The 14,364-nt window shown below is 35.9% G+C and overlaps 1 protein-coding gene across 6 annotated transcripts; it reads left to right on the forward strand.

Moving 5' to 3' along the window:
* The first annotated feature begins 295 nt into the window (after positions 1 to 295).
* On the forward strand, positions 296 to 6,453 carry LOC133309419 (protein phosphatase 2C 32-like). 6 transcript variants are annotated; one of them, XM_061510183.1, is made up of 6 exons: positions 296 to 2,133; positions 2,200 to 2,304; positions 2,365 to 3,122; positions 4,262 to 4,375; positions 5,181 to 5,445; positions 6,207 to 6,453. In XM_061510183.1, the coding sequence occupies exons 1-6, from the start codon at positions 957 to 959 to the stop codon at positions 6,320 to 6,322; spliced, it is 2,535 nt and encodes an 844-aa protein (XP_061366167.1). In that variant the 5' UTR covers positions 296 to 956; the 3' UTR covers positions 6,323 to 6,453. The 6 variants fall into 6 exon arrangements, 3 of the variants coding, with proteins under 3 accessions (XP_061366167.1, XP_061366165.1, XP_061366166.1); XR_009751330.1 differs by having other exon boundaries at positions 296 to 3,122; positions 5,336 to 5,445; positions 6,207 to 6,224; XM_061510181.1 differs by having other exon boundaries at positions 296 to 3,122.
* The last annotated feature ends 7,911 nt before the right edge of the window (positions 6,454 to 14,364 follow it).

Consider the following 14,364-nt stretch of genomic DNA (forward strand, 5'->3'; position numbering starts at 1 on the left):
GGGGCGGGGCAGGCCGCCCACTTTGCCACCTCTAATTTTTAGTATGATTAGAGTCGTAGTAAAAAAATATGAAAAAGACTATTTTCATGTTATATGAGATAATTTTTTTTTCTATATATTTTTCTATAATTGTGTCACTTTTTTTATTTTCTTTTTATTTTTTATATGGTAGAACCCACAAAATTATTTCTATATCATGAGATAACTTATCTCCTTTAACATATAGTTAATAAAACCCAAAAATATATACCTCCCTCTCAATTTTGCAAACCCCACACTTTCTCTTCCATCTCGTCGTGTCTTCTCGCTTTGCTCTTCTCCCCATTAGTCAAACACACACTCCATTTCACACATCTTATCAAATTGCCTCTTAAAAAAATTTCACTTTTTTTTTTTCTTTTCCGAGTTTGCCTGAATGATTTAATTTGGGCATGGTTCCCTCCATGTTTATTTGTCAGATTCCACGAAGGAGAAGAAAAAAAACTATGATTTCTAAAATGGGTCTCTGTGTTTGTCTGTGATGTGTTTAGTTCACTGTCTTTGACGCTCTTAGATCTGTTTGGGGGTGTGCTCTGTCCACCGCTTCATTCGTGTTTCAAGCAGTGCCCACAAGGTTAGATCATAACATTTTTCTCTACAAAAAACTTCGTTTGCTGCTTTATCTCTTGGACGGATTTTCGTTGATTCACACCCGCTTCAAAGACAGTGTTTTGGCCTCTCTTTGTGTTGGTTTTGCTCGAAACAGAAAATGGGTTGCATGGCTTTCAGTCTCGGAATTTGATGATGATGCATGGTCGTCACCTGAGTAATCAAGGGGTGTTTAATAATAATAAAGGGTTTATCGGGTTTTTGAGAAGTTGGCTTTCTCATTTGTATCTTTATTTGCTGATGTTACTTAGGTCCAGAAATTACCTTATATTGGCATCTATGTGTCAGGGGTGTTTGCATTTGCAATAATGGGCAACGGCACTTCTCGTGTTGTTGGCTGTTTGGTGCCATTTAATGGGAAAAGTGGGGTTGATTTGGAGTTTTTAGAGCCATTAGATGAAGGGTTAGGCCATTCTTTCTGTTATGTGAGGCCATCCATTTTTGAATCTCCTGCCATTACCCCATCAAACTCTGAGAGATTTACTGTTGATTCTAGTACCCTTGATTCTGAGACATTCAGTGGGTCCTTTAGGCATGATAGCATAGAAGACAAGCCAGGCAAGAATTTTCCTGAAACAACATTCAAAACAATCTCAGGGGCTTCGGTCAGTGCCAATGTTTCAACTGCGAGGACTGGTAACCAGAATGCACTACTTGCTAGTGAAGTACTAGAGCCTGCTGCATCATTTGAGGGAACCTCTTCCTTTGCTGCAATCCCTTTGCAGCCTGTTCCCCGTGGTTCTGGACCTTTGAATGGTTTCATGTCTGGACCTTTGGAGAGATTTGCCTCTGGTCCTTTGGACAGGAGTGGTGGTTTCATGTCTGGCCCAATAGAGAAAGGAGTTATGTCAGGTCCTCTTGATGCCACTGATAAGTCCAACTTTTCAGCACCCCTTGCACAAGGTCGTCGAAGGCCACGCCTCCAACGCCTCATGAGAAGTGTGAGTGGACCAATGAGAAGCACATTTTCTCGGACTTTCTCAAAGCATTCTATTGGTCGCAGTTGGATGCAGCGGTTATTCCTTCACCCAGTGCCTCAACTACCCTGGAATTCCAAAGAGGCAAAGTTTCAACCTGAAGTCCCTAGAAACTGTGTTGAGATTGGACCATCTGAATTGGAGTATCAACATAAACACAATTTGCAGTGGGCTCATGGCAAGGCTGGTGAAGACAGGACTCATGTTGTGCTTTCTGAAGAACAAGGGTGGTTGTTTATTGGGATATATGATGGTTTTAGTGGACCAGATGCACCTGATTTTCTGATGAGCCATCTTTATAGATTCATAGACAAGGAGTTAGAAGGGTTGCTTTGGGATTATGAAGATAATCCCTCTGATCCACTTAAACCTGGAAATGATGTGGTTGCTTCCGAATGTGGTAGGGAGGAAATGTCGGATGCTCGTAACAATTCAAATGAAGATAGTTCTTGCTGTTTAGAAACTTCTTGTCCGATAGTGGTCAAGGATCAATCATCTGACGGTGAGATAGTGGAGGAAAACTCTAAAGTTAAGATGAATGTTGAGCAGCATAATTTTGGAAGTCCCAGCGTCTCCCGTACTGTTCCTTCATCTGTTCCGCTTGGACAATTGACTGGTCGAGGCAGAAAAAGTATGCGACTTTATGAGCTACTTCAGATGGAATCTCGGAATGAACAGGGTTTTTTATCAGTATCAGAACAAGGAAAGGATTCTTCAGCTCCTAGGGAAATAACACAAGTGGGGAAGATGAGATTCTGCTCATCTAATGGAAAAGAAAATAGATATAGACATCAGGATGAAGATCCCACTACTTCAGGAGAAAATGAAGGCATTGGGTTTAATTCAACGAACCAGGAGCCTGTAGCTTCTTTTTCTGTTTCAGGACAAAGGCAGAATGCAAGAAAGTCATTTATCGGTACGAAAATCAGAAAAATGTACAGGAAGCAGAAGTCCTTACGTAAAAAACTTTTTCCTTGGAGTTATGATTGGCATAGAGAGGAAATATGTGTTGACAAGAAAATAGTGGAAGCCTCGGAACCCATTAGAAAATGCAAGTCTGGAGTAGACCATAATGCAGTTTTAAGAGCAATGGCTCAAGCTCTTGAAAGAACAGAAGAGGCATACATGAACATGGTCAATAATAATCTGGACAAAAATCCAGAGCTTGCCTTAATGGGATCATGTGTTTTAGTGATGCTGATGAAGGATCAAGATGTTTATGTGATGAACCTAGGAGATAGTCGTGTAATTTTGGCTCAAGAACGACCAAATGATCGTCATCCCAATCCAAGTTTCATCAGAGAAGATGTGAGCCATAGAAATCGATCTAGAGAGTCATTAGTAGGCATGGAGCTGGATAGAATTTCAGAGGAGTCCCCGATGCACAATATAAACAGGCATGTTAGCGAGATGAACAAAAACAGAGAGATATCGATTTGCAAAATGAAAATGAGGGCTGTTCAACTTTCCACAGATCACAGCACAAGTATTGAAGAGGTGCATTTCCTCCTTTTTTTTGTGGATTGATGATCCAAATAATGTGATATCTATTTTGAGAAGTTAATAATTGTGGTCCAATCTTCTAGTTCTAAAATGTAATCAGTTAGGCTTACATGGGTTGTTGAATCTTGTTCTACTTCTTAGGTGCTTGCTTGTGTATGTTGATTTCTCTTGTCTCTGCTTGCATATTTAACTACTTATTCTTATTTACATACCTAAGAATGCTTGAATTTGAATTTTTTTCCATTGAAAGTCATGCTTCTCGAAGATATCGATTAGCACATTTACCATGATTGCAAAAAATGTTTTCTTGCAGAATATTATGTATAAGTTATTCAGCGAGTATAATCAACAATAGTGTGTCATTTTGATGTGAAATAGATACATTTATATGAGAAATCCAGTTATGAACAGTCATTGGACATTTTCTAAGGGGTTATTTTTTCTTCATTCATTAGCTTTTAACACAATGTGAAGTAAAATATAGTTTCTAAATGACAAAATCCATGTTTAGGTGCAGTCTGTGGATCAGACCAGATTTGTTAGCAATTTTGCATGAGGATTTCTCTAATTTTCAATGGAAAGATACATTATATAACAAAAATTTGGATGAAATATCTTCAGTTTTTCTATATTATCTATCAAATTTGAAGAACTTTATCTACGATTTAGTTTTTCTATCTCATTGGACCTTATTTCATGTTTCATCAGCATAAGATTTATACCGAGCATATTTTTTAATTATTTCTTTTTGTGGGCAAATTCTGCCTATTTTTATATCTAGGATTTATGTGAACACACACAAGCATATATATATATATGTGTAAAATCATTTCTACAGCCGTTTTACGTACAACAATGACAGGTGTATGGTTTTGATTCCCCACATTTAATGCTTTCACTTATATATATGGCAAGTATTTGACTGCGGCACGTACAGCCCGTATATATATGTGTGTGTGTGTGTATATATATATATATATGTATCATGTAGCTCAAATTGAAAATTAAAAAAAAAAAGGGATTGGGTTACACTATATACCAACATATTGAAGTATAAACCTTAAACGGAAAGTAAAGTTGATTTGTATTTCTTAAAATGTTAGTTTTACTCAATATTCTTCAATGTTTTGCAGGAAGTTTTTAGAATCAGAGCGGAACACCCTGATGATAATCAAGCCATATTAAATGATCGAGTGAAAGGACAATTAAAAGTCACCAGAGCATTTGGCGCTGGATTCCTGAAGAGGGTCAGTTGATATTCTGACTTTGGCTATCTGAATTTTTGTTTGCTGCAGTCCTCTTGTCTATAGTTTATAGGTAGGGATTCTATTGGTGTTCATACTCTTATTTTTTTCATTACATATGGAAAAACTAACGAAAAAGGTATATGAAATAATAAACTGTGAATGTGACAGTTTGTTCATTACAATTTCGGACTTCGAGCCCTATCAATTTACATTTTTTCGAGTTCATTCTCTCTCTTTATTTGTGTATGTGTGTGTATCCTTGAAAGAAGATTTATAAGCGATCCTTTCACACATTCAATATCTGTGATTGATTTTCATTATGTTTGGTGGAGTAATTTACGAAGTCAACATTTCTCCTGGTAAACAGTTCCGATAATCCTTTGCATATGATGAATTTCTTTCTCCTGTATGATCATGCCACTGTTCTATAAAGCTGTTAATTTTTTCCAAGTTGTAACAAGACCAATGGTTTGGATCAGTTAAAAGCGTAAAATGATGCAATGCTCTTCTAACAAGTAAAATTCCAAATTAGCTGTCATCGATAGTTTTTGAGCTTTTTACATTAAAATGGATGACCATTTCCCGCCTGTATCTTTCCTTCTTCGATCTGGAAGCATAAAGAGAAAACCTTGGATCCTTAGTAAATGTATATGCCCATAGGTAGCTTTGTGTAGCATATTTCTTCATACTATGTTGTTTACTAACTTTTGATAATGACAAGAATCAATAATACCTCCTAATGTATTTTCTCCCCATATAATTTGCAATTATTCGAACCTTTTCTAATTTAAATTGTATGATCTAGCCATCTTTTAATGAACCTCTGCTGAAGACGTTTCGAGTTGACTATGTGGGCAATACTCCTTACCTAAGTTGCACTTCTTCTGTTCTTCATCACCGTCTTTCCTCAAGTGATCGGTTCTTGGTACTCTCCTCTGATGGGCTTTACCAATATTTCAGCAATGAAGAGGTAGTTGCTCATGTCATGTGGTTCATGGAAAATGTCCCCGAAGGTGATCCTGCACAATACCTTATTGCAGAGCTTCTCTTCCGTGCTGCTAAAAAGAATGGTCAGTTTCACGTTTCTTGTCCCTCTGATATTATAATGGCTTTTGATGATAAAGTTAGATGGAAAATACATGCCATTTTGCGAAAAGATAAAAAAAAATACAGGGTTTGGTTTTGAGTGGGCAGGCTTTGGTGATAAGCACAGGAATAAGTATGGTCCTTATGGCAGTTATATGTCATGAACCTAATATTCCAGTTCTGTGATCTGAGAGTGAACACCTCCCATCTGAATAATTTCCATGCAAGCTCTCAACTTGGCTTCCATTCAAGCTTCTAAGCAAACCCTTCAAACCCAAACAACTTTCTTAATAGAGTTCCTTTACTTTTACCTTAGGAGCCTTACAACGTTGATGGTAGAGCAATACGTTTGAATTGTTACTCACTCTTTAATGCTCCTTCATAAGAGAAAGGTGCTATAGCCTATATGGGATAGATGTCCAGTGTTTCTAAGTCCACTCTGCTTTATTACTTGTCATAGTTTAACCCACATAATAACATGACGATATATTACATATTCTGCTGATCTTTGGGTGGGAAGGTTTTCTACCTTGCATGCATGGTTCTTTAAAGAAATGAGGATTCAGTTGTCATCAGTGTGACGAAATCATGAGGGAATACTATCTTGCCACATGATATTTAGTGTCAAAAACAAATTTTTTTTTTTAAATAATAAATCTGCATGGATGGTAAATTAGATATTTGAAAATTCTTGCTCATTCTTATATTTGTTTTAATAATATACATATTTATTATTATTTTGCAGGAATGGATTTTCATGAATTGCTTGAAATTCCTCATGGAGATAGACGTAAATATCATGATGATGTATCTGTTATGGTGGTTTCTTTGGAGGGAAGGATATGGAGATCGTCGGGGTAACTTATTTGTTTTAAATGATTCGATTTTTTTTATTTTTAGTTTTTGGTTAGGTGCCTTCAAATTTGCATGTTGCCTTGATAATATAACAATTTTGGGCTAGAAGTAAAATGATTTTAGAAATCAAAATCAGGCTGTGAAATATTTTGAAATGGAAGGTTTTTTTTTCCAATCTTGTCCTTCTATCCAAGGAGTCTTATATTCTACGACATTTTAATTTTTTTAATATAAAATGTGAATTAAAAGTTGATAATTTCTTTTAAGAATTCAAAAAATAAATTCATGGTTCAAATCTAACAATTCACTGTTTTGAATATTTTATAAAATGAAAAATATTAGACAGTTAATATGTTTTTTTACCAAATTAAGATTGTTATTGGGGGTCTGTAATTACTGCAGCCAATGTGGAAAAAGACCATAAAGGAAAGTGAAATCTTTGTAACGCAGATATAGTATTACGCATTGAGAGTAATCAAAAGTTAATAACAAGAAACCGTTATCTTTTATGTGTTGGCTTTTCCATTGTGTGAATACTTATATTCAAAATTATTTGTGTTTGTTAAGAACCTTGGGATACACCACTCCAAAAGCTAGCTCAAGGGGGTAGGAGTGTCCAAGGCCTTATAAAGGCCATATTAGTTGTCCATCCAATCAATGTGGGACTATATATCTCAACAGTGTTACCCTCTTTTAATATATAATATTTTTTTTGGTACCTCTTTTACTATTTAAGAACAAAAGGAAATCCAAATTCTCAAAAAACCAACGTGCTATGCGGGCATATAAACATTACAACTTGGGGTCAACTCCAACCCTTTTTTAAATCCGCATGCAACTGGTTGTTTCTTGTGTCACTAGTACACGTGGCCAAAACAGACAAATGACGCACTACTTCAATGTGACGCTATGCATGAGCATGACCCATGATATTCGAGGGGCTCTCCAATGAACCTACAATATTAGCTGGGGATGCTGCATTGGTTTTTTAAGAAATAGTACGTAGAACTTTTGGTGAAAAAAGTCTATAGTTTCGATGAGAAGATGTGCCAGAAACTTGCAGAAAACGACAGGGATAAAGTTTTGTGAAGTGCAGAGAGTGATGACAATGGGGCTAAACAATATGAGCTTCCTTCGACTAAGCAGCAACAATGTAATTAATATGATGCTTGGAAATGCAAAATCAACTGAACCAATTCAAAACTTGGGGACAGGCCTCAACATATTTGGCACTAATACTCAACTTGCAAAGCTGGAAGAGGATAAAATACGGAAGGAAAGAAAAAAACAGATAGACAAACATGAAATCGGTCAAGAGATCAAAGTCGCAGAAAAAAAAAATTAGAATATTGATAAATTATTAATATAATTTTTATAAATATGCACATTTCTTTCTTTCCATATTATTATATCCTTGATACACGCACAATATTGATTTTTTTTAATAACAAATCTAAATAGAAATTCTTCTTAATTCTTTTTGGTATATATATATATATTCTTTGCAATTTAAGCACACCTGTATAATTAGAAAGAGAAAAGAAAATATTACCACAAAAAAGAAAGAAAGAGATAAGAACAAAAGTTAAATATTATGGGAAAAAATATTTGTCCTTTTAAAGGATATAACTTTATGTCATTTTATATCCTACTCGTTGATTTTCGTTAATTAATAGTTATAATTTATTGCGAAATATTTTTAAAAAGGATAATATTATTTAGTTTTATAAAATATGTAAAGTTTTTTTTTAAAAAATAAAAATATCAATGTATCACTTTTCACAAAGAAATAGAGTGAAATAGATGCATTCCAAAGTTCCCCAAATCGCACGAAATGTGATCCATTCCAATAGGTGTCAACCACTCTCAATGATATTTTTTCCGTACGTACAAATTTCTTAATTAAATCTGGAATTACATGTTTGAAAAATCCTTGTTTCTGTAATTAGAATCAAAACACACTAAATGAATTCAATAAAATACTCAGGGAAAATATTTCTCATGTTCAATGAGAAATCTCTTCTCATACCACCCTCATTTCAATATCCATATCAACAACTTTTTTATTTTTTATATTTTTTTATAGTGGGTCCTACTTCTTTCTATCTCAATAGAAAAGTTCTAACTTCTCATGCAACATGAAAAATTGCAAGCCCAAATACTTACATATAGAGGTGTAAATGGGTTACACCGGCCTAGCCTATATTAAGATATATTTGGTCTATTATAAATAGTAAAATAGAACAAACTTAGGGTGCGCATGACAACCTTCCCGGAATCAATTCTTTTTTAATTTTTGTTCTCGGGAACATAAATGGATAGGAAACACGTTTGGTAAAATCGGTTTATTTTTTTGTTCCCGGGAAGAACCGGTTTAATTTTTGTGCTGGGGAACAGAAAAAAGAATCAAAAAATTTCTGATTTTTTGTTCCTGGGCTCAAAATGAGAAACACTTATCTCTCAATCACTCTCCACTTCTACCATCATCACCACCATCACCATCATCCCGACACGACTGTCACCACCATCGTCGTCGCCGCCATCGTACCACTAGTGCCGCCGTCACCACCCCTCACCACCACGATGTCATCGCCACCATTACCACCACCTCTACCCATCACTACCACCATGCCACCACCACCACCACCACAACTACCATCGCCGCCGTCGCCACCACCACTATCACCGCCATCAACCACCACCACCATCATCGCAACCATTGCCGTCACCGCCACCATCGCCATCACACGCCAGTGCCACCACCCCCATCGTCATCACTACAACCACCACGACGCCGCCACTACCATCACCACCACTGTCACCAACCACCACTACCATTGCTGCAACCACTACCATCTTCACCATCATCGCTGCCGTCGCCGCCACCAACCACCACCACCATCGCTGCCGCCGCCACCAACCACCACCACCATCGTTGCCGCCGCCACCAACCACCACCACCATTGCCACCATTACACCAACGCCACCACTACCATCACCAAGCCATCGCCACCATCACCACCACCACTGTCACCTACCACCACCGCCGCAGCCACTGCCACCACCACCATGATGCATTGATGCCTTCACAACCACCACCACCATGTCACTGCTACCATTGTTTCCGCCACCAACCACCATACCCACCATCATTGTCGCTGCCACTGCCGTCACCTCTACCACCACCATCCCCACCACTACCACCGCCGCTGCCACCATTATCACCGCCAGCGTTGCAGCCACTGCCGTCACAACCACCACCACCACCACCACTATCTTCACCACGTCACTGCCACCACCACTACCGTACCGCTGCCGCCACCACCACAACCACACCATATGGAAAGGAAAGAGTTGATTCAATTTTTTTTTATATTTAATAAGAATTATTTTTATTATATTATTTGTTGTGTTATTAAACACAATTCTCATTCTCGGAATAAAAATAGAACATGTTATCAAACACATTTTTTTTCTCAGAAATTGTTCCAAGGCACAGAAATAGAAAAGAATTGTTTCTTTTCAGAAAGAGTGCTCGGGAATAGAATGGTTGTCATGCACACCCTTAGACTTTTAAAAAAATCTATTTAGAAAACAGGTCATAGGCTTTTTTTTGTACATGTCGGGCATATAAGCCTATAGGCCGGCCTATATCATATTATTTATTTTAAATAAAATAAATAAAATTATGATTTTAATAATTTTGAATAATAAAATAATACTATTTTAGTTATTCTTTTAATTGTTGAATGTTTAATAGGTTTAAACAGACTAACAGGACTAGGCCTAGGCTTTTATTTTCTAAATATAAGTCATATCAGACTTGTAATTTAGGGCCTACATAGGTTAACAGACCAAGTCAAACCTAATATTTTTTACACAAATTTAACCTATTTAAACTAAAGCCTAATCTAACCTAGGCTATTTATATCTGTAATCAATCAATTTAATAAAAAATTGACCACTAGGCCCAACACTCTGGGTCAACACTAGGCCCAATATTAGGGATAGAACTCCTATATGCTTAAAGTGGAACAAATGTATCAGATTTTCAGTACCACGAAGTCACGAATTTGATTCTCATCGACCCTCACTTGTGGAATTAAATAATTACGTATAAAGTAAACAAAATAAAATAAAATTGGGCCTATGCAATATCCATGCTTCGAACTCAAAGGACTCTTGTATGAAAAAATTTGTTAAAAAATAATATAAATCATTAAAAATATCTTCACCAAATACCTTAAAATTTTGGATTGAATTAGTTCTTTGTAATGATATCTTTCACTTCCATTCATACACGCCTCACATGCAGGTGAGGGTGCTTTGCCTTGCTCAAAGTGGGGCTCATAGGGCAAATCAGTCAAGCTCAACATGACTCATACCAGGGGTCTCTTTTCATTACTATTACTCTGCTGAATTTTACCCTCAAAGCCACTGTGTCTTTCATCAACCTTGATTGTCATACTACATTGTTGATGTTTTAATCTATAATGCTGCTGTTGGAAATCGACAATCACATAGAATCGAGAAAATAGAAAAAGAGATAAGAGTAGAGAGATTGACACAACGATTTACCCTGGTTCACCCAATATAGGCTACGTCCAGCTTGTCTGTACTATATTCACCTCATCGCCACTCGTTACAAGTCTCTCGGTTCACAAGGCAAATATAAATAGGATTACAAAACCCTAATAGCAGCTATTCATGGGCCCAAGCCCAAACTGCTAAGAAAATTACAATAAAATAGAGGCTCACAACAGTACCTAGCCTCTAGGGGCATGGGGGCGCTGTCCCCCGGACCCCCGCCCGCTCACCTGGGAAGAGGACCCCAGTTGTCTTTCTGCTGACCCCGACAACTAGGGCCATCATCAACATGCGAAGTATGAGTCATACCCAACAGTTGCCTCATATTACATCCCTATAGGAAAATAGATATAACGCCAAAGACTCAAACAAATCATGATTTAATATGAGAGAAGTTTTCTCCTACACTAATAAGAAATATGGAGTCCATAAGTTAAAAAATAAAACTGCACGCACATCTTTTTATATTTATGTGACATGAGATAGTTATCTCCTACAGTTGGAGAAAATAATTTTCCTTAATTTAAGAATTTAAATGATGGGAAAACATTTCCCTTAATTTAAGTTATCTTCGATTTTCATGCAGCATTATTTTTAATAGATATGGGCCCCACACAATATATATATATATATATATATATATATGGAATAGGTTATTCTACCTACCATTTTTTCTGCCTACCTTTGCCTACCACTCTCAAATACCGTTAGATCATAATCTAAAGAAGAGAGAGAAAGATAAATATTAATTAAGATTCTGATCTAATGGTCTTTTACAGTGGTAGGCAAAGGTAGGCAGAAACAATGGTAGGTAGAATAACCTATCCCGTTAAATTATACATAAGAGGGTCCACTCCAAAAAATAAAAAATAACCACTTGTTAAAGGGATAGGTTATTCTGCATACTCGTATTTTGCCTACTTTTGCCTACCCCTTTCAATATCGTTAGATTACAATTTCATCTAACGGTGAAGATTTACTATATAAAATAAACTCTTTTACTCCTTTCTCTCTCTCATTCCCTCTCATTCTTTCTCTCCTCTCCTTTCTCTCTCTTGAATGGTGCTTCATCATCAAAAAAAGGTGCAAGCTTTTTTCTCAATTCATCCAACCCAACCATTGTTATGAGTATTTATATAAAAAATTGAAAAGGGGTGTCAAGAACAAATAAACCCAGATACTCTATGTTATGGGATCAGGTATGCATGTTATTGGGTGTAACATAAAGAGAACTGAGATAATTTTCCCACTTTAAGGTGAAAAACATAATAAGAAAAACAAGGAGATAAGTTGATTCGATTTCAAATTTCAATAGCAAAATAGAAACGTTATGGTAATCGTCGATTAATTCAAAGGAAGAGATTCTTCGTGGTTTTCATTTTTTTTTTTTGTATTTTTGTGATTTCTGCCGTGTTCAATTATATTAGATTCAAGGAATTTTGAAAGTTATATTCATCCAGGAGAATTATCATGCCATTAATCATTGATCGGATTTAGATTCAAATATAAATTCGTAAATTACGCAAATCGATAGAGAGAAAGGAGAGAAGAGAGAAAGAGGGTGGGAGGTAGTAAGGAGAAAGAAAGGAGAAAATAGTTTATTTTATTCCGCAAATCTCTACCATTAGATGTGATTGTAATCTAACGATGTTAAGAAAGATAGACAAAGGTAGGCAAAATAAGAGTAGGCAGAATAACATATCCCTAATTTAACATGACCATATGAGAGAATTCTAATCATTCATGAACAAATCAATATTGATGAGAGATGTGAGAGAAAAAATATTATAATAGAGAGTGACAAAATTGTTATTATTATTTGCCCATAAATAATTAGAATACTCTTATATAATATGCTTGTGTTAAATAACACATAAAATGATTCGTTTCTATTTTATTTAATGAGATATGTTTTGTTTTTGTTTTTTTAAATGTGTAACTATCAAGATCTCATTTTCCGCTAAGAAATGCATTCCAAAATTCCCTGAATCTCACGAAATGTGATCCAGTCCAATGCTCCATTCTACAAAGCACAAAAACTTAATTAGTTTCGTCCGATATTGACACACCTTGGGAGTGGGACCAGTTAACCAGCTGTTTACAACCTGGATATTATGTTGTATTCCCATCTTTTAATTACATGATAAGAACTTGAGATTTTAGGGTGGTGGGGCAAATCCCAATTACGCGTAAGGTGTGTTTGGTACAAAAAAAAATAAATTTGGTATCCGGAAATCACGATTAATGGAAATACAATAGAAATTGAGTTTATTGGAATCTTACAAAAAATGTGTTTGATTTGCCAAAATATTACCGGGAATATTGAATAAGAATTACTGATTTCATATTTGGTTTAGAACGAAATATGACTTAGAATATGAGGTTATTTTACAAAAATAATCCCAAACTATTTTTACTTTTGTAATTGATAGATTGGGTCTAGATTTTTATGTGTGTTAGGATATTTTTGTCTAAAAAATTATTGTTGTGCTTTCTCTTTACTTGGTATTTTAAATTACCATATTATTTTTGGTAATTTGAATAATGATTTTTCTTTATAAATCAAATTACCGATAATTCTTAGATATTCGAGAACTGATTTTTGTTCTTTCTACCAAATATGGTAATTGAGTTTACTAAAGAATGTTTACAAGTAATGCTTTTGAAATACTTGTACCAAACACCTAGAGTGGCTGTATTGTATTAGGCATGCCCGGTGGGTTTCTAGGATTACGGCTCCTCACGAACTTTATCCCAAATGAGTATATATGGAGAATGGAGATGCGTTTAACTCTATTAAATAACTAGCTCAAATCTCGTCATAAAGTGGCCAGGATAGGCTATAGCTCAAACACGTCTATCCAAAAATCAAACCTGGATACTTTCTAAACGTAGTATAGGCTGCAATTACTTCAGTCACAATCCTTAGTTATTGTATAAGCACAATAGACACAACTTCAGTGTATTAAGTTTGGAAAAAAATGTGTATTATTTTAAATGATATAAAGTTGTTGTTATGGACCCGTATAATGAGTTCATTAAGTAGCAAGTTCAACAAGGGGCAATCCAAGATATGGATTGATATTAATAAAGGATAGATATCCAATAAGGATACTAATCCTAATACGACAGCATAGCTATCAGGCCTGGACCCTCATTAGAGGAACCAAAGGCCCATCCACACTACCCACAGGTAACCTCTATAAATACAAAGGTAAACCCTAAAAGTACGTAGGCTCTCTCTTACTGTTATGTTGTCACTGTGAGCACACACACCACATTGGCTAACGCCGTTATAGTATTATGTGCACAGTGATCTGCTTGACTCAAGGGTATCTCTTTCATAGATACCTTGGAGAGGGCACTAGATCCAATATCAACATACTAGCCTATTGGGCTAGACATCTCTGTCTCAAGGACAGAACAATTGTGTTATTTTAAGTGAGAGAAAGAAATAGATA

Source organism: Gastrolobium bilobum, unplaced genomic scaffold, assembly GCF_033153095.1.
Source record: "Gastrolobium bilobum isolate Gb01-03AN ecotype WA unplaced genomic scaffold, APGP_CSIRO_Gbil_v1 utg2122, whole genome shotgun sequence".
In the NCBI taxonomy this organism is placed as follows: domain Eukaryota; kingdom Viridiplantae; phylum Streptophyta; class Magnoliopsida; order Fabales; family Fabaceae; genus Gastrolobium; species Gastrolobium bilobum.